Here is a 25,405-nt window from a genome sequence, read left to right on the forward strand (position 1 = left end):
CTGCGTCTCACAAAGACACAACGGTTGGAACCAAAGATCTCAAATTTGGACTCATCAGACCAAAGCACAGATTTCCACTGGTCTAATGTCCATTCCTTGTGTTTCTTGGCCCAAACAAATCTCTTCTGCTTGTTGCCTCTCCTTAGCAGTGGTTTCCTAGCAGCTATTTGACCATGAAGGCCTGATTCGCGCAGTCTCCTCTTAACAGTTGTTCTAGAGATGGGTCTGCTGCTAGAACTCTGTGTGGCATTCATCTGGTCTCTGATCTGAGCTGCTGTTAACTTGCGATTTCTGACGCTGGTGACTCGGATGAACTTATCCTCAGAAGCAGAGGTGACTCTTGGTCTTCCTTTCCTGGGTCGGTCCTCATGTGTGCCAGTTTGGTTGTAGCGCTTGATGGTTTTTGCGACTCCACTTGGGGACACATTTAAAGTTTTTGCAATTTTCCGGACTGACTGACCTTCATTTCTTAAAGTAATGATGGCCACTCGTTTTTCTTTAGTTAGCTGATTGGTTCTTGCCATAATATGAATTTTAACAGTTGTCCAATAGGGCTGTCGGCTGTGTATTAACCTGACTTCTGCACAACACAACTGATGGTCCCAACCCCATTGATAAAGCAAGAAATTCCACTAATTAACCCTGATAAGGCACACCTGTGAAGTGAGAATGCGAGAGAATGCCAAGAGTGTGCAAAGCAGTAATCAGAGCAAAGGGTGGCTATTTTGAAGAAACTAGAATATAAAACATGTTTTCAGTTATTTCACCTTTTTTTGTTAAGTACATAACTCCACATGTGTTCATTCATAGTTTTGATGCCTTCAGTGAGAATCTACAATGTAAATAGTCATGAAAATAAAGAAAACGCATTGAATGAGAAGGTGTGTTCAAACTTTTGGCCTGTACTGTACATACATACAAACACACACACACACACACACACACACACACACACATACATATATATTTATACATATGAAGAATGACCCCTTTAATATTCTATTCAATATTATATATAAATGTAAAAAATTGAATATTATACATATATATATGTATATATATATATATATATATATATATATATATATATATATATATATATATATGTGTGTGTGTGTGTATATGAATATTTGTATATGTATACAGTAATCTAACTGTTACCGATGCCTTAACGCAAAGTCAAGCTTGGTTGTATGTAAACTTAATCTATCAAGTAACTATGGCTGTCAAATAAATGTAGCATTTCTTCTGGAGTAGAAAGCAAAGTAGCAAATAATGGAAATACTTCAGCAGCAGAATATACTGCAAGACAGTTTAAAGCTTACGCGTCGTAGTTTTTCCCATGTGACCTGAACGCAGCCCGCGTCTTCCTCTTTCCCTTCACTTGTTTCTCTTCTTCTCCTGTCTCTCTGCAGGTCAGTGGGGGGTGACGGCTTGTTCCTGGAAGAGCCCAGCCTGCCTGCAGAGTCACTCACATTCCTGGCTGGGATTCAATGACTGAGCCAGACACACAAACACAGAGGGAGGGGGCGCGTGAGAGAGAGCGCGAGAGAGAGACGTAGACTGAGCGCGAGGGAGGGAGAGAGTGAGAGAAAGAGAGAGAGCGAGAGAGAGCAGGCTGGCTCTCAGACTTCTCCTCTCCGTACAGTCAGAGTGAACTGCGGGGGCACACCGAGTGGATTGCTGCAGTCCTCGACAGCGGAAAGAGCCTCAAATAAGGATTTTTTTTATCGAGCTGTATCGACTCACAACTCCCGCTTTTGTTTCATTTTCGCCTACTCGGTTTTGGAATTGGACAAACGGAACTTTTCGCCTGTGTGGAGTTTGGAGAGCCGTGTTTTTTCAGATATGGACAGTCAGCGACCCGCTGCAGGGAGCGACTGGCCGGGGTACACTCAGTAGTCACTGGAATAAAACTGTAAACTCGCCGTCTGGACTTTTTACTGGATGTTTGATGAAGCGCTTCGCAATATCGGTCAGTTCTGGGACACCGTGGATTTACCAGGTTCAGAAACGGATAGATATCCGTGATTCCCGATCGACGACGAGAAGGATTTACGCTTCTAAAGTTGCAGGAAAAACATGGAGACTGTAAGTCGGCAGAGCTTCCAGCCTCATCCGGGACTGCAACAAACTCTGAAGCAGTTTCACCTCAGCTCTATGAGCTCTCTTGGCGGACCGGCGGCTTTCTCTGCCCGGTGGCAACATGAGCTCCTCTTCAAGAAGGACGGTAAGGAGCCCGAGCCTGTTCTGCAGCATCTGCCGCCACCGGTGATGCCGGGTCCGCTCTTTATCCCGTCGGACCGCTCCACGGAGAGGTGCGAGACGGTGCTGGAAAGCGAGACCATCTCGTGCTTCGTGGTCGGCGGAGAGAAGCGACTGTGCCTGCCGCAGATTCTCAACACGGTGTTGCGGGACTTCACCCTACAGCAGATCAACTCGGTGTGCGACGACCTGCACATCTACTGTTCCCGGTGCACGGCGGACCAGCTGGAGATCCTGAAAGTCATGGGGATCCTGCCCTTCTCGGCGCCGTCCTGCGGGCTCATCACTAAGACGGACGCTGAGCGGCTCTGCAACGCCCTGATCTACGGAGGCGCCTACCCGCCGCGCTGCAAAAAGGAGCTGAGCGGAGGCTCGTTGGAGCTGGAGCTCACCGAGAGGAGCTTTAAAGTCTACCACGAGTGTTTCGGCAAGTGCAAGGGCTTGTTCGTGCCGGAGCTGTACACCAGCCCCAACGCAGCGTGCATCCAGTGCATGGACTGCAGGCTCATGTACCCGACTCACAAGTTCGTGGTGCACAGTCACAAGGCACAAGAGAACAGGACTTGCCACTGGGGCTTCGACTCGGCCAACTGGAGGGCGTACATCCTCTTGGGCCAGGATTACTCTGGGAAAGAGGAGAAGGCCCGTCTGGAGCAGCTCCTGGACGAGATCAAGGAGAAATTTGACTTCGCCAACAAGTACAAGAGGAAAGCATCATCCAGGGTGAGTTGCTCCTCATGTTATATAGGCTGACATATGTCTTTTATGTGAGTGCAGCTTTTTGATTTGTTATAATTTCTTCCATTCTTATGATCCACTCAATGCATTGCAGCTCATTGTTGAGTGTTACTTTCTGTTGCTGCTCAGCATCCTTCTCCTGAAACAGCATCAAGCTTGTTTTAAAGTTGTGTCCACAACTTCAAATGCATTAATGCCATGCAGGTTGATTCATGTAGTGTGCCCCCAGTAATGGCTCTCAATCGGGGTCCCACCTGAATTTTATTGCATATTGGTAGAAATAGTTCCAGATGTATGGAGTGGTGTCATAGCTGTGATTCTCAGCTTGTGGTCCTGGGAATCCAAGGTGTCTTTGAGAAGGTCCGTGCAGGGCTCTTAAATTGAAATCTGCCCCAGTTAAAGAATGCATAAAAGGAATTAATTCTAACCACTTACACATATTCAGAGTTAATCTTTGGTTAAACCTTATCTTATGGATCTCTGATGTGTGAACCGCTCAGTGTTTGGTTGTCTTTGACATGTTGTTACTAATTGAGCCTCATCCAGCAGTGACAACAAAACGCCTCTGGTGGCAATAAAGCCATTATTTGTCCATGAAGCACCTCTCAGGCTCACTTTTATTGGCCTGTACTGTAAATACAATCTCATTTACCAACAATTGGCTCAACGAGAAATGGTAAACAACAGTTAGGGGGGAGGGATGTAGATTAAACATGAATTTAGACGTAAATAATTTGTCTTTACTCCAGATTAGATTGCATTTCATTACACACACACACACACACACACACACACACACACACACTTCAGTGGGACAGAAGCAATCTCATCCCCAGCCTACATTTTTGGTTGTTTTTTCGTTGTGTGTGAGTGTGTGTGTGTGTTCCCATGGGAAGGAATACACTCCTACACTAATTCTGATTATTGTTAGTACAACAGAATTTGCCAATTCTCTCTCTCTGTGTTTGTGAAGCCTTATGTGTCACATTAAATGTAATTTTTGTCTGGCTGTCATGTGCCTGGCTTCCTGTGGGTTTAATCAGCGCTACTATCAGAGCTGAAGGCTTTTTTTCCCCTCTGATGGTGTCCACATCCTCTTATTCTCTTTAAATAATGTGAGATCATTCTAAAATTTTTGACTAACCAGAATCAGAGCATCCATGCAGGTATTGGCTCTGCATGTTTCCTGTGGTGTTTGTGATCAGACCTCTGACCATGTGAAGTAGTTTAGGCATGTGAATGTGGTTCTCCATGCCTCCTTCAGTGTTTTTTTGGACTAACTGACTATGAAACTGTATGAAGGGATTATAATCTGTGCTTTGGTGTGCAGGCAGGAGTTTGCAGAGAGAGGAGTTGGGTGGTAGACTGATAAAAGGAATCCCACCCCCCGCCCCAGCTCAGGAAAAAAGGCTAGTGCAGCCATTTGCATGAACTGTTACACATGAATGGAGTTGATGGAGCAGGGTTTAGAAGTATTGTGGTGGAAACATAATATGATCCCAACAAAGGAGAGCATTCATCAACCCCCCCCCCCCAACATCCACCTACCCCAGGCCAGCCACCCACCTCTGACATACACGCACCCACACTCATCCTCCCCCCTCTTACCTACTTTTTTAAAACTCCAGTCTGATTGAAACCAGAGTGGACTTCTGGGCTGTAGACTTGTTGATGAAGCACAGAAAGCAAACGTGTTTACAAGAAGCTCCCATCCAGTTCTCCACTGAGGCTTCTTTCAGAGGAATCTGCCAAAGAAAGAGAAATCAGGGAGACCATTGAAGTTCTGAAGAGTGCCAAAGTCCTGCCATGCATTGTGAATACCCACTCTTGGCACACACTTTCATTCAGACTCAAGTAGGCACACCTCAAGGACCCCCACTTTCAGGGGCCTCTTCTATTTTCATAAGTGCCGACGGGGCACCCAAGTGTTAAGCCCAAGGCTCATTTGAGCCTCTAGCCGTCTTTTTAATTTGACTCCTCCTTTTTCCCCCCCGCAAGTACCTTGTTTCAAGAAACACTAATGAGGGAATACATGCTGGGTAGGAGTTGAGAAATATTGCTTAACTTATGGCAACAGAGCTCCCCTTTGTCAGCACATTTCAGCACGACTGAAGCACTTTGAAAATGTTCTTGGAGAATGTGAGGCAAAGTGCTAGACTGTGTCGTGCTGCCTTCCTACCTTTCAGCACACGAGAGAATGCCACCATCGGCGTGCTGTCAGCGGAGCAACTGAGCAGCTCTGTGAATATTAATGAGGTGTTTCAGATGTGTTAGCAGCAGTCTCGCATGCAGACAGACACAGGAAGTGATATTGTTGCACTTCCCTCCCTGCAGATGCTCTTTTAAGAGCTACCTTGTAAAACTCGCACATGCATCTGAATCACAGACAGGTTGGGTAAAAACACTTTTGCAGAATACCTGCATGGAAGGGGTGTGCAGTAAAAGTTGTGTTCTTGTCTTGGAGGATATGAGCCACAGCACTTATTGTAAACAGCAATGAGCAAATGCAGTGAACTATTGAATTGTTTAAATTAGTTTATGTGCTGGGTGTGGAACATTTCTTCAAGTTACTCATGCCAGCGCTTGGCTGCAAGTCTTTTGGTTTCTGGCTGGTACACATGTGGGTGGCACACATAATCAGTGGCTTTCCACATCAGGATGTTTAGATAAGGGCTGCGGCGTCAGATTTAGTATGTTGCTAACTTTATAATTCGCCCTCAAGATTATGTGATTTCAACACAATCCGTCTGTTTAAGGGAGATATGAGGAAGAGAAATGGGGGGTGGGGGGGGGGCTTGCTGTTGGGCCAGCTCAAGCTTGACTCGTGCTTCATTGAAAACCAGAAAGGTCATGTCAACCCTTGTCTTTTTGGTCCTTTCCTTAATGACAAGGATCCTGTTCAGTCTCATGTTTTCAACAGTTTCTTCACTTCTGGAAATTTAGTGGCTTTTCTGAGTTGAAGTCATGGAATTGGGCACATTTTGTTTACAGATGAATGTTCATTCATTAAAAACAGGCAGTCAGTCTTACATCCAGACCTGCCACTCCTTCAACTGCTATATGAAAACACTCTTTCCTTGGCTTGAACATGTTAACAATGACGACAGCAGTTAGGGGAATCCACATTTCCCCCTCATCCAATGATTCATTTTGATTCTGAAATGGTGGGAAGTGATTTGTTTAGAGAAAGAGGTGTATGAAGAATCAGAACAATTCTTTGCTTATGCTCCATTATGTTGCTGTGCTGACACCCGACACATTTCTGCAGGCTGTTTCCGTGCTTTTTCCTGTGGGTCATTGTATGAAAGGCTGAAGCTAAAGCTAATGTTTTAATAAAGAACTATTAAAGGTGCAGTCAGTGATTGTAATCCATGACCCTTGTTTTGTCAAATTCTGCCAATATGTAAGGAAACAAAGTTACACCCCTTTTCCTTTAATATTAGTGTGTCTATGTGGGGTTTTTTTTTCAACACTGGTAAACCCGCTAAAAATAGGTGATAGCCACTCTCGCAGCAGACGAGTATGCCTTTATGCCTATCTTTAGTTTTTTTTCTGGTGTGTGTTAACATCACAGGCAGGCCAGAAAACAGGTTAGTAAACAGTAGAAAGCAGCACGGAGGCTAGTGAAAATGTTACCTCTTTTATATTTCTGACTTATTTAGTCTAGGGATGCCAAAAATATCAGCACGTTATTGGTACTGGATGACATTGGCTTCAAAATCGTAATCGGCCAACATACTGATAATATCGTTACATCATTGGCATTGGCCAATATCAGCTTTAAATGAACTATCAGAATCGGCCACCATGATTTTCCTTAGTTTTTACAATAATTGAATAATACATACATTGAAAAGCATTGTATTTCATGTGTCCATCTGCTGGTAGGTATGTCAGTGTGCATGCATAATATGATGTTAATTCCACTACAGATTAGTGCTGATGATCACTAAACTTATCTATCACTAAAATGGATAGATATATATCAGTATCGGTTATCAGCCAAATTAATTCTTAGGTATATATCGGCATATCAGATATCGCACCCCCATTTCAGTCTGTCTTTCAAACTCTGTGCGGAGTAATTTGCAATGATGGTTAAGTGCTGCTTGGACAGAGGTGGACAGTATTTTGTGATGGCGTGTCATTGCATCTCGTTGGCATAGGGGCTAAAATTAGTGCGCCCACCCGGGTGTTGTAATTCCATCGAAGCTGATCGGAGCCGGAGCCATTTAATACTCATGTCAACTGCCAAATCATTTGACCCAGGAGTGAATGCTGGTTCTAGCTTTTTCCATTAAACACAAAAGCCAGATGTTTGTGGGTGTTAGTAGGTTTTTTGTGCGGTGGGAGAGGGGCTTAAGTGGCTCGGACTGAGTGTCACAACACTGTGTCCGCTACTCTCCTTTTTCTACATTCTTGCCCAGGAGGAACAGCCCATGATTGTAGTGAAACATAAATAACATCGGAGATATTGCAGGAGCTTCTGAAGGACTACTTGACGGGAGGAGTGTATTTGTTTGAGTTGAGTTTAAATAACAACCGTCTTTCTCCAGAATGGCTGACTCCACCTTTCAGCCCTGAAAACAGAGACAAAACTTTTGTCATTTGTATGGTTTTAATATTTTTTCTCTGAAGCATAGCACTCCAATATCAGCTGCCATTCTCTAATGTGCAGGAGCTAAAACTTCCCCTTTTACTTCCACCACCCCCACCCCTGAGAAGCCCCCACTGCTGCTTGGGATATCTGGCCTCTAGCTGAAGGGGCCGCTTGTTTCAGAAGGGAGGTGGGGCAGTGGTGGTGGTAGTGGTGGTGGGGGGGGGGGGGGGGGGGGGGGCAGAGGAAGTGAACTCCCCAAGGGGATATAGGCCCATGTCCTGTTTCATATGCAAGGCGCAGTGTTGGCTAAGCCTGCTGACAGCCAGCCATGTCCACACGGTGGACAGGACAACAGCTGGTAGCTGTGCATTTCAATGGTTGCCCAGGGAATATTTCCATTCTCTTTTTATGGGTGTTTGGCAAAACGTGACAGTTGCAAAAGTCGGCTGTGATTTTGTCCCAATTGTGTGGGGTTGTTTCTAAGAGATTCAATGCTGCAATTTCTGTTTGATGGTTCTCTTTTTTTGCCTGTCAAATAGTATAATTTAGAATTTGTCCTCTGTGCTTTGAAAAGGAGGAAGCCACCAATTCAATTAGGCCTGTGTAATGAGTTCTGTTGCCTGGCCAGGCAGCCAGGCTGGGTTTCTAATGGAGGACAGTCAGTCCAAGCTGTGAGGCATGACTGAGGGTCAGAGAGATCAATGCCAAATTGACATTCAAGTGTCTTTATGTCAAGTGTGATTGAGAACTCCATCACTTCTCGAGCTCAATGAAAGCAGACTGACAGAGCAGCACAGAAAGTGCCTCCTAAGTGGAGTTGATTGGCTAGCATTCTGAGGAAAAGAGGCTTCTTCTTGAAAAAGAAAAACACCTTTTAAATTATTCGGACTGTAATTGCTCTTACCCTGAATGGTATGCAAATTAAAGTCAATTAAAAAGAGGGTGTTTCATTTGTCGTTAAGCTTGTGTGCTGAAACTTGTTAATGACTTTCCACATATGTTGCGGCTCTTCCAAAACCTTTTCGTTTTTCTTCCTCTATGCAGGAAACTGCTAAAATGACACCTGTTTTGCTCTTTTGTCCCTTCCTGGAAAAGAAGCTCAGCAAAGAGTGACTTTTTTTCCAAGTCTTCTTGATAAAAACTTTGTGTAAAATTTGTGCCATGAGATGCTCAATGATTTCGATGTGTCTGTGTAGAAAGCAAAGCAAAGTGACACACACGTGGAAAAGGGAGAGAGAGAGAGAGAGAGAGAGAGGGAGAGGGAGGGAGAGAGAGAGAAAGAGAGAGATAATCACAGGTTATATTGCTTGTTGTGTTATCTGGAAATATTTTCAGAAGGGTGCCATATAGGAGCATCAACGGAAAATGAATTAGGTGCATTCATTGTTTTCACACATCATGCCTCCCAGCCAGAAGTTGTGTTTTTCAGTATTTAAAGTTCTTTGAGCAAAAGGGGATTTTCCCAGTTGCTGCTTGATTATTCACAAGAGATGAAAGCACACAGAAAGCAGTAGGTGTTTTTTTGTTGTTGTAGGATTGTGTTTACTGTCACTTGACACATCATGACCAACTTGTGTTGTTTTCTCGTAGCATTCAAAATGCCCCCTGATAATTCTGAATTTTCTATCAGAACCAAAGAGGCAAGACGTTCTAAACCATGCACAGAGCTTGATGGTGTTCTTTTTGACCGCTGTAATTAGTTTTAAGTAGGCCTAAACTGTTATATTAAAATTGGCCATTATCATTAGGGATGCACGGAATGAGATTTTTTGCCGATATCTGATATGCCGATATGTAACAACTCATTTGACTGATAACAGATACCGATATCGATATATCTATTTTTTTCCCCACCTAATTTTAGTGATCATCAGATCTCTTATGTAGTGGAATTAACATCGTATTATACATGCATACTCTCATCCTGATGACCCACCAGCAGATGGAGTCACGAAATACAATATTTTTCAGTGTATAATATGTGTATAGAAGTTCCAAATATGTTTGTGTATGCTGTCAATTATAGTTCCTAGAAAGAAATAAAGTTGTAATTAGAAGAATTTGGAATCGGCAGATCAGATTTTCAAAAAATCAGATGTCAGAGTTGGCAAAGAAAATTGCAATCCTTGCATCTCTCTCTAATATATAATTAGTTATCTTGTTTGCATTTTCTTTGACCAGATTCCTCCTAATTATATCAACAGGCAAACTGTTTGCATTCAGACAATTTTTGTGCCCTGAGTTTGATCCCCAAACTCTGCTTTTAAGTTGCAAAGCATCTCTCATGCTTTGTTTCAGAGAATAAGTTTAGCTTCTCTTGGGGGATAACTTTGAGAGCATTATTGAAATCCTAATGATAAAACAAATAATATACTAAGCTAGGATATTGTACTACGCTAGTAAATAGGTGGTATTACAGACATAGACTGTATAAAAGAAGTGGATGTAACCACCATGATGTCAGAAAATTGGTTTATGGGCAACCATTTTGAAGCCTCAGGTTTGGTAATTTGGTCATCACCATCTTTATTATATATTTGCATGAAAGGGCGGTGCTGTGGAGGAGTGAGGGGTGGATCTGACTGAGAACCAGAGGATACTTGCCTATTGTCTATTTTACTCTAATTGGGACTGTGATTTACGAAATTGCCAACAAATGTTTTAGTTGATCAATCAGAGTAAAAAAAAAAAAAAACTGGTGGTAGACTGATAAAAGGATCAAAATAAAAAATGTGAATATTCTCTGGTTTCTTTACTTCATGACAGTAAACTGACTCTTTGGGTTGTGGACAAAACAAGATATTTGAGGATGTCATCGTGGCCTTTGGGAAATGCTGATTAACTCTTTTCTCCATTTTTTGACATTTTACAGACCAAACAACTAATTGATTTATCATGAAAAATATCGACAGATAAGTAGACAATAAAAATAATGGTTAGTTGCAGCCCTGCTAGCATTTGAGATTTGAGAAATTGAGATTTGAGAAATAGGGTTATTTTCTCTTAGACCGCTATATAATCTGACTTTTTTTGCAACCAGTGGAGTCGCCCCCTGCTGGCCATTAGAAAAATGCATGTTTAAGGCACTTAGGCATTGGCTTCACTCTTTAGACCCAGAGGCCATGTCCAATTCTTTTGCACAGTCCGTGATTGCAGACCGATCTTAAGTCAGCTGTACCTTTCACAGGTGTTCTTACATGCCCAGTGAATTCAAATACCTTGACATCACAGCTATCTTTGACAAAAGCAATAGTCTCATTCAGAAGGAGAAAGTGACAGAGGAGAACAAGAAAAGAAGAAGTTCAAGCTTTCATTGCCAGCCACTGTCTGCCCTCCACCCCCTCTCCTGTGCTTCCATCCCTGACCCACTGGCTTCTACATCCATCAGCAGCGTCACAAATGGACGGAACGGCCAGCCAAGTACTTAATGAAGAACTGGCTGGCTGTAGTCAGTATTTGTGTGGAGGAGGAGGCCAGGGGCAGGGGTAGGAAAATAAGCTTCTCTGGGGCTACCTCCCCACCTACCAGCTTGTCCATTCAAATTAGAAGGAGGGGGAAAAGGTTCCATATAAGTAGTCAATGTTGCTGTTGTAGGAAACCATGCATGCAAACTGTTTGGGAGAGTGGTGCATGCAAAGCTCAGAGCATGGAGCCAAGAGCATGCGTGAAGTAAAGTCTTTCCTCCCACTCAGTGAAAGCCCTTCTCAGAATATTCATAGCCTTCTGATTAAGCGGGAAACTAACAAGCACACTCAGCTTGCAGTGGCTATTCTTAAGTCTCCAAAGGCCCTTTAGCGTGCCTCATTGGAATTATTGTAAGAGAAGAAGAAGGAAGAACCCGGTGACCTCCTCCAGGTGTTGCGTGGAAAGGAGCTCTTCCTCAGTCAGATGGTGCAATTCGATGTCTGACCTGACTGTTGGCTTGTGAACGACACTGTGTCAGTTTTTTGGTGGGCATTCAATATTGATGGTAGGGTTACCGTAGGCGGTGAGGTCCTGCATGTTTATTTAATGAGATTGTCTCTGAAATATTCATCAACACACATGGCACTGTAAGCTCAGCTATTGTCCTAACTACACATCCCCAAGCACCATCCTCTAACCTTTCACCTTCTTAGCGGCCCTGAGGCTTCTGTACCGGGGATGCATCAGTGCTGCTCAGATGTAAGGCCAGCATCACACTGAATTAGCATTTCGATGTCTGCCAAGTGGCAGAAAGCTCCAAGCTACACACACTTTACCAGTCAGACCAAACTGTGAAGTTCACACAGTTTACCAACGAGTGATTTGAAATTGGTGATTTGCAGGTGAAAAGATGTTGAGATTGAAACAGTTTCTAATGTTCAGACATTTATTGAAGTGCAGCTTTAGCAGCAAGGAATGTCTTTAATTCCTTCATCCACAACAGACTTATTATTGTTTTTTAAAAAATTGTTTTTATTTTTATTTTGTTTTAGATTCTTATTTTCAATGTAGTTACTTTTAAGTTAGTTTACAGAGTGGGTTTGCTCATTTTAGTTTAGTTTTTATTGTTGAAAAACTGTTAAGTTTTAGTTTAGATGTTATTAGTCTCAGCAGGCTTTTTTTTAAATTTTTTTTTATCTTTTTATTACTATTATATCATGGGGGTATTTGTCAGGGGCAGGATTTAAGGTGTTCAGATTAGGTTTTACAATACAAACACACTTTTACCCCTTTTCCACCAAAATTTGTGAAATTGTGATTGCAGGCTATTGTCTAAAAATAGACAATAGACTCTTTTCCCATTGCCAGTAGACCAGAGTCGTGCAGTCTTCATGGCTCTGCAGAAAACGAGTATGTATTTCTGTGGGGTTTTTTTGTGGTGTGTCACATTCAGTGTCATGGAGGGGATGGAAAACAGGTTAGCAAACAGTAGAAAGCAGCATGGAGGCCAGTCAATCTCTCTTTTAAACTCTGCTGAGTAATGTGGAACGATGTTCGGGTTCTGCTTGGATGATGGCAGACGGTATTTTTGTTGGCCTGTGGCAAGGGGTATAAAATTAGCACTTCCACCAGGTGTCTTACTTCCATCAGTATTGATCGAAGCCGATTGTTGCTGGAGCCGATAAATACCCATGATGACTGCAAAGTCATGTGATCCAGGACTGAATGTTGATTGTAAACGTTCCCATGAAATAAAGAAGCCAGATGTTAGAGGGTTTTTTGTCCAGTGGGAAAGGGGCTTTTCTAAAGGCATGACTCACAGTCATCTTGACTTCACCATTCTCAATAAACATGCACCATTGCCTCCTCATGCTTGTTGCAATGACAAATTGGACCAAAAGACCAGAGACCAATGCCTAGTTTTTATTTTTAATTCAGTTAAATAAAATGTCTTTCACATTTATTTTGATGTAGTTTTAGTTTATTTTGATAGCCTTGATTTACACATTACAATAATGTCATGATACATGGCTTGGGGTTCATCTCGAACCCTAGTGTTTGGTTTGAGGTGTAACCAAGATGCAAAGATGTCTTTTTACCTGCAAGCATGGTGAGTTTACAGTGTGGCTCTTGATGGGGTGTCCCCACCATGTGTATGTGGAATGCACACATGATAAAAAATTCAATTCATATCTGTGAGTAATTAATCTATGTTTGTCTGGACATGAAGGCTTGTATTGCTTATTATCACAGGGCTAAAAGTGAGACTTGCTCCTCACATCTATAACGTGTTGAGAAAGATACAGCATCTCACTTTGATGATGCTTGAGATGCATCAAATCTGTTGTCCACGTAGTACATATTTTTCTTCGGAAAGTAGTCAGTTGGAGTAGTACTATTGTCTTGCTGTGTTTTTCTCAATTTGCTATCAGCCTCAACAATGTAATTGTTTGGTGATATAAACAACAGGATAAACCTGCACCAGTTGATGTTAAGGATGTGGGTTTTCAAACTGGAACACAGTGCCAGGGCAGCTTTCATTACAAGATGGAATGGTGAGGTGGGGGTTTTACTTTGTGCTGTGTCAGCCCAAGAGTGCCCTTTGTATATGACAGCAACGTTGGCCTCTGGAGTTGCCCCAACCCCCCTCCCCGCACCCATATGTTTGGAGGAGCAGCCAGCACCACACGACCTTTCCCTCCCTAAATAAAGGGGTGACCCACCTCACCCCTCGCCTCTCATGAAGCGCAGTCGGCCAATTGCGTGCTGCTGAGCAACTCCCACAGGACAGATGGCTGTCTGACGAAGGCAACTAGACTCACACACACAAACATGCACTGCTATCCAACAAATTATCATCCACCGGCACCACACAGTATTGAAATTAATGTTTGCATGATGAGAGGTGTGTAACTGATTTTGTTGAAAGATTTTGGGCTTACCTCTCAAAATAGGTGAAACACATGAGAATATTTGAAAAGCAAAGGCATCCTCTGCCTTATTTGGTGTGTGATTGTGCATGGGGCAGGTTGAGTATATTATTTGCAGTCGTGAGCGTGTGTGAGTGTGTCTGTGTGTGCTTGTTCTGTGCCTGGATCAGCTGTAGGAGCTGTAGGAGGAGATTAGCATGAGCTCACTGCCTACTCATTTCCATCCCCATCTGCCTGTCTCCCACAGTGATGCTTCCCCTCACCCCAAACCACACACACACACGCACACACGCACACACGCACACAAGCACAGACATCCACACAGTACCAAGATCCCACCCCCGCAATACCTCCTTAGCCTTATAATGAATACAGAAGCAGACAGAATCACGTGCAAATGCACACAAATGTACATATGTGCACACATACACACACACAGACTTGTCACCTGCACTAACAGTGTGTAACACAACATCCACCAGGCATGGCCCAGAATATCCTCCCGGAGTGTCATGTCAGAAGCCGGTAGTCTGTCTCACACTGGTGTGACAGCAGTTGACGGGTGGCCTGTTTTTGTCAAGGGGCTCCTCCTTAATTGTCTCAAAGTTTGGGAAGGACAGGTAGAGACAGAAGGCAGATACAGGGAGATTTTCAAGCTAATAATAAACAGTGCTAATCTTATTTCTGATTGAACTGGCACGATTCCTCCAAAGAGGAAGCTGCCAAGTCAACTCAGCAGCTTTGCAATCTCTGGCAAGAGGATGGGCTGATAATAGTAGTAGGAGATATGGATTTTTATTTTAACGGAGCATAGCAGCAAAGCTTAATTTTTATAAAAAATAAACACTGGCTTAAAAAATACAACTGTGTTGGTGCAGGACAACACCATTGACTAGGACTGCGTGTCAGTACTTGCCTTTCTGGTATTGACCAAAATAACCCAGTGCCAAGTAGTGTCAAAAGTCTCTCCAGTCAAATGATACCTGCATTCAATGCTTTTTGTGCTGGGGGTCTAATGCCGACATGGATGTATAGTGAGACCTGGAAACAGCTTTGGAGACGGGTCCCCATTCATTCCTATGAAAGTTGCTCAGTAGCCCAAAAAGCTAGGTTTTCACTGTATGAAATTACCTAAATCTTCTGCATTGTTGGGCCCACAGAGCAGGTGAACTAAAGACTTTTAGCAGTTTAGTGGCTAACTACTGCTTAAGCTGCTAGCTTAAAGGGGAATAAAATTATTTAATTGTGTGGCTCCTCTAGATTTTTAAAAAACGGAAAAGGACTCGCACACAGAAAACAAATGTAGACTAAGAGTCTTAATGAAAGATCATTTTACTGGGGATCTTCACAAGCAGCAAACATTTCAGTCCTCAAGGGACTATCGTCAGTGCATCCTCTAGACTTTCGAAGTGTTATAAGACCAAAAGGATCAAATCCTGATAGTGAAACAAGTTATTTTGTGGGGTTTGTGACATTCAAAAATTTTACCCACTGATTTCAGACGTCTGTTTCCCAATGTAAGTTTACCGGAAAAAGTATTATTGGGCCCCATGGCATCATGTGATGACCCGGTTGTTGTAATTCCACTTTTGACCATGATGTAAAATCAGCCTAGTGCTCTTCCTGTGGGCTTGGATAACGGACCGTTGACACTTCCCACCAGATCAGCAAACTTTATATTGCTGCCGTCTCTGAAGCTGCCCTCCTGTTGGCGAACGGTCAACATCTGAACAGGTAGCAACAGCAGCCAACATCCAACACTGAGCTGTTAAATAGGCCCAAAAACTCACACCGACACTGAAGCAGCTCAACTCATCATTAAACCTGTTAATAACTCCTAGGTATAAGCTGTGTGATGCTAACAGTTAGCCCTGTCACTGTGTGTGAGGCACGGCAGATTTTCACAACTGTCCCCAGCACAAAACTCACACTACCAAAGTAGCAGCTTACAATTCATACAGTCTGTGATGTGGTGAAGTCGAGGGCCATGTATTTGACAGAGTTGGCAGTTCAATGTGCCAAGATGCCACCAAAATGTTTGAAAGTATGGCTATACTACACGCCATTCTATTTATATTATGGGTATTGAGTGAAGTACTCTTGGTATCTCTATCACTTTAAATGCACTGATTTTGGTACTGATATTTTATTTTTTGATGTGATACCCAGCCTTACCACTAACAAAGCTTCCTTCTTTATGTACCTTGTTATTCATGCAAAGAATCCCATTGGAATTCAGCTTTGGGAACCCATGGCGGCAGAAACGTTGGGGTTTATGATCAGTCCGTTCTGTTTACATTAATTGAGATTTTTCGGGCAACGATGTTTCACTTAAACTGCTAAATCTAATTTCACTTGTATATGTTACAATTCACAAGTTACAGCTTTGTAGTGTACAATCTGCAATGTTAAAAAGAAAGAGGATTAACCTTAGCCAACATTGGCCTACAGAGATTTTGCCATCTGGCTTGTCTTTACTGTCATGGTACAAGGCAAAAATCTAGTGCAGACACAGTGGTTCCAGAAATATTTTTCCTCATTAAAAGGATGCAGGTTTGTTCCTCTGTGTGTGTCCATCACTGCTGAAGTTCTTTGAGCACAAAACCTAGTACACAGAGCTTTCACCTTTTTCTTCTGAGCGCGAATAGAATGGAATAGAATATAATGGAAGTCCTTTGTTGTCAGAGTACCAGTACAATGAAATTTAAAAACTATACACAGTGCAAGTTCAAAGGAACAACAGTGACAACCCAGAAAAATACCTCCATCACAACACCAATAAATAAGAATAAATGAATAATAATCAACTATAAGAGGCAGATATTGTTATTGCACTTACAATGTATGTAATGTCACTCAGACTGGAAATGAAAATTAGGATAGTTTATTTGGTTTGGGAGTTTAGAGTTCTGATGGCTCAGGAAAAGAAACTGTAAGTCTGTTGGTTCTGCTTTCAATGCTCCTGTACAGCCTGGAGGGCAGTAAGGTGAACAGCGAATGACCAGGGTGGGAAGTGTCCTTGATGATTTTCCTGGCTCTGCAGAGGCACTGGGAGATGTCCTAAATGTTGTGAGGGGGCATTAAATACTCCACCACCCCTTTTGAAATGATGATGTGTCAACTCTCAAAACAAGCATTTGGCAGTCCAAAGGCAGACATTGAAAAGAGTCTGAAATGGCTTGAGGTGTATTTTCTGTTGGTGTGAAGGCAGGTCGGGTCCTGGGAAACCTCTGTTGTGCTTTTTTGTGATTGCATTGACTCCTCGGGGGGGGGGGGGGGGGGGGGTCACACTGGTTTGGCCTCAGCCATGTGGAAGGGCAGCTCCCAGGAGCTCTGTGAGGTATTATTGTAAGAGTATGGGGTGGGGGTGGAGAGTCGCTGTATGCTGGCTAGCCATTGTCACGTCTTTTGTGGCGGGTATCAGCTGTGGATCTGTGATTGTGGGACAGATAGAGGTGATAACCCACCCCCACCCCCTCTGCTGTTGGATGATCAGTGCTCCCAAAGCGCCTGAGTCATGAGCCGATGCTCATTGTTTGCCTCCCCCTCCTCCATGCTCCCCTCTTGCCCGCTTTGCTCATCTTTCCTGCAAGTGTCATGGCTGCTGCTGTCCAGTAAAAACAGAGGTGAGATAGCCATGTAGTATGCTGTCTCCTTACTATTAACATTTATTAACAATTACTCTTCAAATGGTAATAATTGACATTTTTATACACATAAAATATATTTTGCTACTCTAAAACTGGATCATATAAAACATGGATTGAGCTTATCTTCAGTTTACGTGGGGCCAAACAATTGGAATATGTACTATGATTTTACTGACCAATACTGCAATTGCAATTAACATTGAATCAAAGGTTTAACAGTGAGATTCCAACGGCTGTTCTTGTCCAAAAGCTATCAAGGTTCTAAAATTTGTAATGTGTGTGGAGGTAGTAGGCAAGATTTTTACTTCTGTCTAAAGCTTTTTCATTCTTCAGGCAAGTAGTTAGGGTCTTTGTTTGTGTGTCCAACCAAATGCATCAACATACGTAAATGTCTTTGAGCAAAGACTGAAAGACATTCCATTTGCATAATCAGTTGAGTTGACATTACAAGGACATGGCAGGTTTTTCATCTCCTGTTGAAATATGGCCACTTAAACCAAGTCGGACAACATGTTATAAGAGCATGTTTGAAACACTGCTTGCAACAGTGCTACAAATTTACAAACAGTCCAGTTTGTGCCAAAGTGTGCTCTGGTGCTCCGAGAGTGTGGTGCTCTGAATAACCAAATGCAGTGTCTGAAAAAGAGTGCGTTACAAGCTAATGTTAGCCCCAGAGTTGCCAAGCAATGGTAAACATTATAACCCTTGACTGTAGTGTTAACCAGCATACCTCTGCTGAGAGATATCAAAACTGACCCAGTTCTCGCTGAAGAATAGACAATCTGTGCTTGGCGCCTCCCCATCCATTATCTCATTCAGACTCATTTAGCCTTCTGCTTTTGCTTTCTTTTTTTTTTTTTTTACTAAAAAGCATTATTGACATTACAGCAAGTTGCACAATGTTTTGCTTCCCTATTAGATCACGTGAGAGAGATCACATGAGTGGCTGCCTCTGGCATGATCATCTCAATGATATCCTGTAGTGAGTGGTGTGCCTTTTTTAAAAATCTTGTAGTGTGTGCATGTCTGAGATTAGAGGGAACATCGGCACAGTTTTTCCTCGTGCATGATGCAATCCGATTTCAAAATCAGTCAGGATTTGAAAACCCCTGCAGTCTGAGCCTGGCTTAAAGAGAGAGATTGGAATATGTTGCACATGCTGCTTACCAATAAATTAACAGCTGTTAATCCATGATTCCTTCTCATTTCTTAATTTTAATATTTAATTTACAATGTTGTCAAGAATAGTTTAATAAGTAAATAATGCTACATGATAAATATAAAGCTTTAAATTGACCCTGTGATCTGTTTGGCATCAGTAATACTGCGTCCAACAGAGGGCTTTACAGCATACAACATCCCTCTGTTCTTTGGACCCTCACAGCGGATAAGGAAAAACTCCCCCCAAAAACCCTTTAATGGGGAAAAAAATACACCAATAAAAATACACCAATACAAAAAGGAAGTGGCGTTCAGTCTCCTAAAATGTGTCAGTTTTAAAGTTTAACAAGTTAAGTTAAAGAATCAGAGTAAATATTGTTTTTAAACTTCGCTGCACACCTGAGGAAGTATTTTTATACCTGAAGGCTGTAAGAGTCTTTGAGGATTATGGTGTTCATAAGCCTCAGCAAGTGTCAATGTCAATACTGAGGAATACACCACAATCTGCAAGCAGTTACAGGCTTCTGCAGGTTTATTTAGGGAAAACAAAGTCTTCAATTAGCCATTCATTAAGAAAGTGCTATGAATTCAGTGCTATCTTGTGTATGTCTTTTCACTGAAAAGGTGTATCTTCCTGTTAGTGTAGTCTACAAAGAGCTCTGATCTTTCCTTTTGTTTAATCTGCTCTGACTCATAGTCACATCTAGCCGCTCTTATTTATGTTAAGGCAGTATCTGTTAATCTTAAACTGGAATAATCAGGGGGTTGACCAAGGTGCCTTATTTATCCAACGAAGCAACTTTGTCCTGAACTCTGACTGACCATTATAAACTTTCTCCATTTATTCCTAACAGTGTTGTTCAAAGAAGCGATGTAAGGCCAGGTGTTCTGCACAATAGACAAATAAAAATGAAAGTGGATTTGGTGTTAGTACAGTGTACTGCGTGAGAAGTTTTGAGGGTGAGATCCCTTGGTTTGAAGTGAAACCAGTCAGTGAAGGACAGGTGTAGGCTGGTTCCATTTGCTGAGTGCAGACTTAAGTGGGTTAAACCCAGCTGGGGGAGAAAAGTTTAGACTGGCAGAACACAGCTAGATGGATTTCATTTAGGCTGCCTGGGCAGAAACAGATACAAAGTCTGCAGCCACACCTCAGCTGCAGCTTGTCAGGAAGTCAAAGTGGAAGGTGTGTGTGTGTGTGTGTCTGTGTGTGTGTGTGTGTGTGAGAGAGAGAGAGAGAGAGAGAGCCAACCAGGGCCTCTTGGTTGAGACAGTGAAGGGGTAGAGCTCAGTAGGCTCAGTTTGCTCCTCTGGAATAGAGTGTTGCAAACAAAGCCTTATAATGTGGTTAACATCCTTCCTCTAGACTAGCCAGGCCATTCCTCCTCTACAAGTCACCAATCTCTTGAATTAATTCAGCCCAGCCGCACTCTGGCAAATGAAGCGGCCATGCAGATGCTAAATAAAACAATACGCTGAAAGGTGATCCCTCCTCCTGGCATGGGTGCCTGCTTCTCAGGTTCAGGAAGCCTCCACGAGGCCCAGACTCGCTCTTTTGCTTGAACTACCCCCCACCCCCCTCAAGTCAACCCATTGATTTCACATCCTACACCCTTCCCCCTCATCACCCACACTATTCATTTCCTATTGTGAAGCACACACACATGTTCAGACACAGAAAAGATCTAAACAGATTTCTGCACATACACATGGCTCTCCAGGCATCCTCTATCCACACACACACACACACACACACACACACACACACACACACACACACACGTGCATATACACTCATGCCACTCCTACACAGCAGACAATAGACCTCTTGAAGCTCTTGGCTTTTAATTAATGTAATTGTAGATCTCTAAGACAGTGTAATGTGTGGAGTGTGTAACCGCCTCTGACCCACAGTGAGCACAAAGACATTATTCTCAGCGTCTTCCTTCAAAGAAACACTGCCAAGGCTATCTTGAGCAGTGGGGCATCTGTTTATATAAAGCCCAGTGCCATTTATATACATCTGCTGTGTGTGTGTGTGTGTGTGTGTGTGTGCGTCTGGGTGTGACAGCACTTGTGGTTTGCAAAGCTGTCACACTTCTCACCAGCGTTATCGCAACGACAATGCATGTCTCCCACATTCTAGGACTGAGCCTAGAATGTGGAAGACGCCTTGCTCAGCCTCCGTTTTATGAGTAATATCTAGATGGTTGTTTTTACTGAGAGTGTTACACCTGGCCTCTCCTGCTTACATTTCTTGCTTAATGTGGCATCTATCTCTTTGGTTGCATTGCTTTGGGAGTGTGAAACCATATTGACTGACTGATATACCAGCTCAGACACAACTGCAACCCTCAATGCACTGATTTATGACCCAGTCAACTTTGTGGCATCTGCATAAACAGGTTTTCCACAGATCTTAAAAAGTCTTACAAGGCATTGTGTTTATTAATCTAAAAATTCATTGGTAGTAAAGTGTCTTAAATCAATCGGTCAGATGTCTTAAGAATGCTAACAAATGGGAGATAGAACTTTTTTCCTGAAGATGCTTTGTAAAATCTCAATTCTGCCACAATGGGCAACATCCATTAAAAAAATAATTTAATGAATACCACTCTCCTGTGTGCCCCTTTCATGTCATTCTGTGTCCCGTTTCTAAATTCAGAGGTTTTTGCAGTTCCGGGAACACAGCACAGGTGAAACGCTCCATAAGTTCTTTTTTACCCCAGCAGCTGTTTGTGACTCTCAGGCTGGATAATTGATCTGTCGATCCATTCAGAGCTGATCACATCAGATTGATGGCTGAGAGGAGCAGCTGCTGTGAGTGAATGCAAACTTTTAGACCCAGCTGAATGAATGGTTAAATTTCACTTTCTTACGTTCTGCTGCTTCTTCTGTGCTCCTACTGCACTCTGTGCTCCGACAGTGTGGTGCTATAAATACCCAAATGTACGTACTAGAAAATCTATCTATCTGTGGTGGGAGATGTTTTAATCGTGGCAAGCCACAAATAAATCACTGTATGGGAAACCCTGCAATAATGTCACACAGATCACGATAGCAGAACCAACAGTATTCATACTCCGTTTCCAGCTGGAGTGCTTAGAGAAGATGATCTGCTGTCTGCTAATTAGCTGTCACTGTACTGAATGACATGGAGAAGTGCTAGTTGAATGAAAATTGGCTATGTCATCAAGATATCACAGCATGGCTAAAACCAATACAAGACAATGCATATGAAGCTCTGTATATCTTTTGCAAAACATTTTTCAAACTTGTCATGATGTGAAACAAGGCAGTGGAATCTCACATGCAGAGTGAGAAACACAAAATCGACCAGAAAACCTGCCAACAAACGCTAGATATTTCCCAAAAAAGTCACGTTTTATGTTACAATAAATATTTGGTCAATACTGTCCCTAACCCTAAGTAAGAGATGTTGGTTCATGTTTTTATTTCTTGAAATTTGTCTTAAATTTAATTTTAAGTCTTGAATAGTCTTAGACGCAACTTACCGTTTTACTTAACTGTGGGAACCATGATAAAGGAGATTCTAGGCTTGGTGTAGCAGGTTTCACAATTTTTTAACCAGGATTTATTTTCCCTGAATAAAAAGGCAAAATCACTAGGCTATAACCTAATGGCAATGTCTGTTTTTTTCAAGGTGTACATGTACAGATCAGTTAGAAACTGGCAAGAATGTCTTCAGTTACAACCAGCTATCGAAAATAACCTTTTTGTGCACATTATAATGACACAATCATAAACATCCTGCATAAACTAAAATCTATAAAACTGTTATAGTGTATTTTGTAGCCCAGCCCTTGTTCAATAAACCTCCCAAACACAGAGCTGATTGGCATACTGCAGTCATTTTAAGCAAGGTTGTGAAGATCATAATCTATAAAATATCTGCCACATTCTACTCGCACACAGCATGGCCAAGTGTAAATTTGTATTTTTGTATTTTTTGCTCTGCATAAGTGGTTTCATTTCTCATAGATACAATTAAATGTGAGCAAGAAGGTTAGATCCAGTCACAAGTGATTGGCCCAGATGCATTTGGTGTTTTAAAGCCAGGTTGAGGTGTGTACTGCGGTCCCTCTTATCTAGATTTCGACACTATCTGAACATATGCTGATACAAGACACAAGGCCTTAGACAGAGGAGAGCATTGAGGGTTTGCTTGACTTTCCACAGACCAGATTGGCTGTTTGTTCTGAGAAGAAGCTGAGGCGGGAGGCACTGTTTAGTCTCGGCCCAAGGACAGAGCCAGAGATGTTATGTCTCTCTGTCCTTTTGCTGCTTTTCTCTGTTCCTCTCACTCCTCCATATTTTCTTGAACTGGTTACTCCCCCTGTGTCAAAACCCTTCCTCCATCACGCCACCCCTACCTTTTACTGCTTTCACTGTCGGTGGTAAAGCCATTCAGCTCTGGAAGTGCTGTGAAACATCAGATTCCACTTCCTGCAGCAATCAATACATCTCAGGTCCTGCAGACACACATGCGGCTGAGAATGTACAGGCACACGTGTGTCTCACACACACACACACACACACACACACACACCTGGTGTGATTTCACACTGTATGCATGTAAGAATGGCTTTTATTCAGAACAACTGAAAAAAGCAGGATCAGATTCTCTATCTGAGCCTTTAAATGAAGGAGAAAGGCCTTGATGTCCTTCAGATTATCCAGGGTGGAGCTGTCAGTATTCCAATTAATCAAATGAATGGTGTTGAGTCAGTCAGCTACCACCTTCAAATGATAACATCATAGAATCATCAGTGTTGTCAAAAAAGCTACTTTTTCTTGTAATAAGCAGTTACCCATAGCACAATTTTCAGTAGGTGGGTAGGGGTCCTTGAGGGTCTTTCATGGCTCTATAAGTGAGTTCCAGGGTACGTCAGTGGGGTTCTAAAAGCCTTTAAGATGCGTTGCTTCCAGGAGATTTGGTCATTTGGCATGTGATGCTTTTGTCCAAGTAGGGTTACCAACCATTAACCGTTAATCATTTAACTGCTGAGAATATTTTTGACTATAATGCATGTCCTTCTATTTGTTAATTTGCTATTCTCTAGTTTACTGACCTGCGTAACACCCAGATCTATTTGGAGCTAGCTAGTAGTGCATAATAGTAGTACATTATTATTATTATTATTATTATTATTATTATTAGTATTATTATTATTATTATTATTTTACTTTATTTAATTTAATTTTGAATGAACTCTTCCGTTAACAGTTAAAATGTGTCAGATTATCGAAAGCAAAATAATCCCAAACTGGTCCAATGTGACCGAGGTACAATTTAATTCCCCTCTGACACAAGTGCTACAAGGCTTGCAGATGCATTTAGTAACATATAAGTGCCCAGTAAATGACCTATAGTTGTGAGACAGAATCAGAGAGGAATATAGAAGAGACAAAGCTTAATAAGTAAGTACTTTTGGAAGAGGCAGGTCTTTAAGTGATTGTTTAGAACGTAAAGGGATACTGCCGACCGAATGTAGTTTGCTAACTGGTTCCACCAGTGTGGGAGCACACAGTAGAAGAGTTTGGATTGAGATTTCCAGCCTCATGGTTACAGTAGGACTAGTCATCTTTTATTTGTAAATTGTAGTGAGGGAAAAGATGGATAGATGGACGGATGCCTCAGCCAGTCCTCCTCCCCAACGGCAGTAATGAAATGATAGATCCCTGATGTGAATGAGACCAGAAGTGAAGGGATGACCTCACAGCCACATAATCGCCGCGGAGGGACAAGCCGGCGGGTAATGTGTCCATTAGCCTTCCCTTTGCCAGAGGAGAAACTAACCTGGCTGGGAGAGGGATGAGATGGAGGGCAGGAAATGACACAAGTGCTACTCTCTTTCCTCTCGGCTCACTGCTTCTATGGAACTAAATTTAATCCTTATTTGTGCTGCTTTTTTGGCATTTTGTCTCATATCACCTCCTAGTTGGTGTTAGGATTATTTATTTTAGGGAGAAAATGATTAAGTGATTGAGTTGTTTGAGAAAACAAATACTGTGTGGGTATATAGAAAATAACAAAACAAAAAATATATTCTTGCCAACTTTGAAATTTAAAACCCTTTTATTGAAAATCCGAATAAAACCATCCATTGATCTAACTCAAACAAAAATATCATCATGTGTAGAGCACCATCTCTGTGGTTGTGGAAATGTTTTCTACTGAGGGGTCCTGTTGTTCCTTGCCTGGCCTACAGATCATCACTGGAGATCACAGAGGTTACTGATACCAGAGTTTACTCCAGTGGAAGCCCCCTCCCCCTTCATCATGTGACCTATGTGGGGTGACTGTTAGTGGACAACAGCCAGAAGGCTAGGGATGGGCCTTTTTGTGCAAAATGAAAACACAGCACATATACACACAACTGAACCAGTGAAGCCATGCAGTGTCACATGTTCACCTGCTGCACTGCAATCCCTCCTACTTCCCTTTTTCTCAGTACAGCCAGGGCGAGCAGTGTGTCGACTGTCGACCACAACAACCCTGCAGACTGAGTCAGTCTGAACTTACCGCAGAGTCGTGGCAGGCAGCAACTGAGACTTCTGGTTTCGACACCACATCAACTTCCTGTGGTGCCTCCGCCCTGCTGTCTGAAGCGTCTTCAGCTCTCCTGACGCAACAC

General features: G+C 42.5%; 1 protein-coding gene across 1 annotated transcript in view; it reads left to right on the plus strand.

The window, feature by feature from the left end:
• Positions 1-1,585: 1,585 nt before the first annotated feature.
• skia (v-ski avian sarcoma viral oncogene homolog a) overlaps positions 1,586-25,405 on the plus strand; it is a 144,092-nt gene continuing 120,272 nt past the window's right edge. The window contains exon 1 of the mRNA XM_033628756.2: positions 1,586-2,988. Coding sequence (XP_033484647.1) covers positions 2,083-2,988 — 906 coding nt within the window. The 5' untranslated portion in view covers positions 1,586-2,082. The remainder of the gene's footprint in view (positions 2,989-25,405) is intronic.

This window comes from Epinephelus lanceolatus, chromosome 8, assembly GCF_041903045.1.
Source record: "Epinephelus lanceolatus isolate andai-2023 chromosome 8, ASM4190304v1, whole genome shotgun sequence".
NCBI lineage: Eukaryota > Metazoa > Chordata > Actinopteri > Perciformes > Serranidae > Epinephelus > Epinephelus lanceolatus.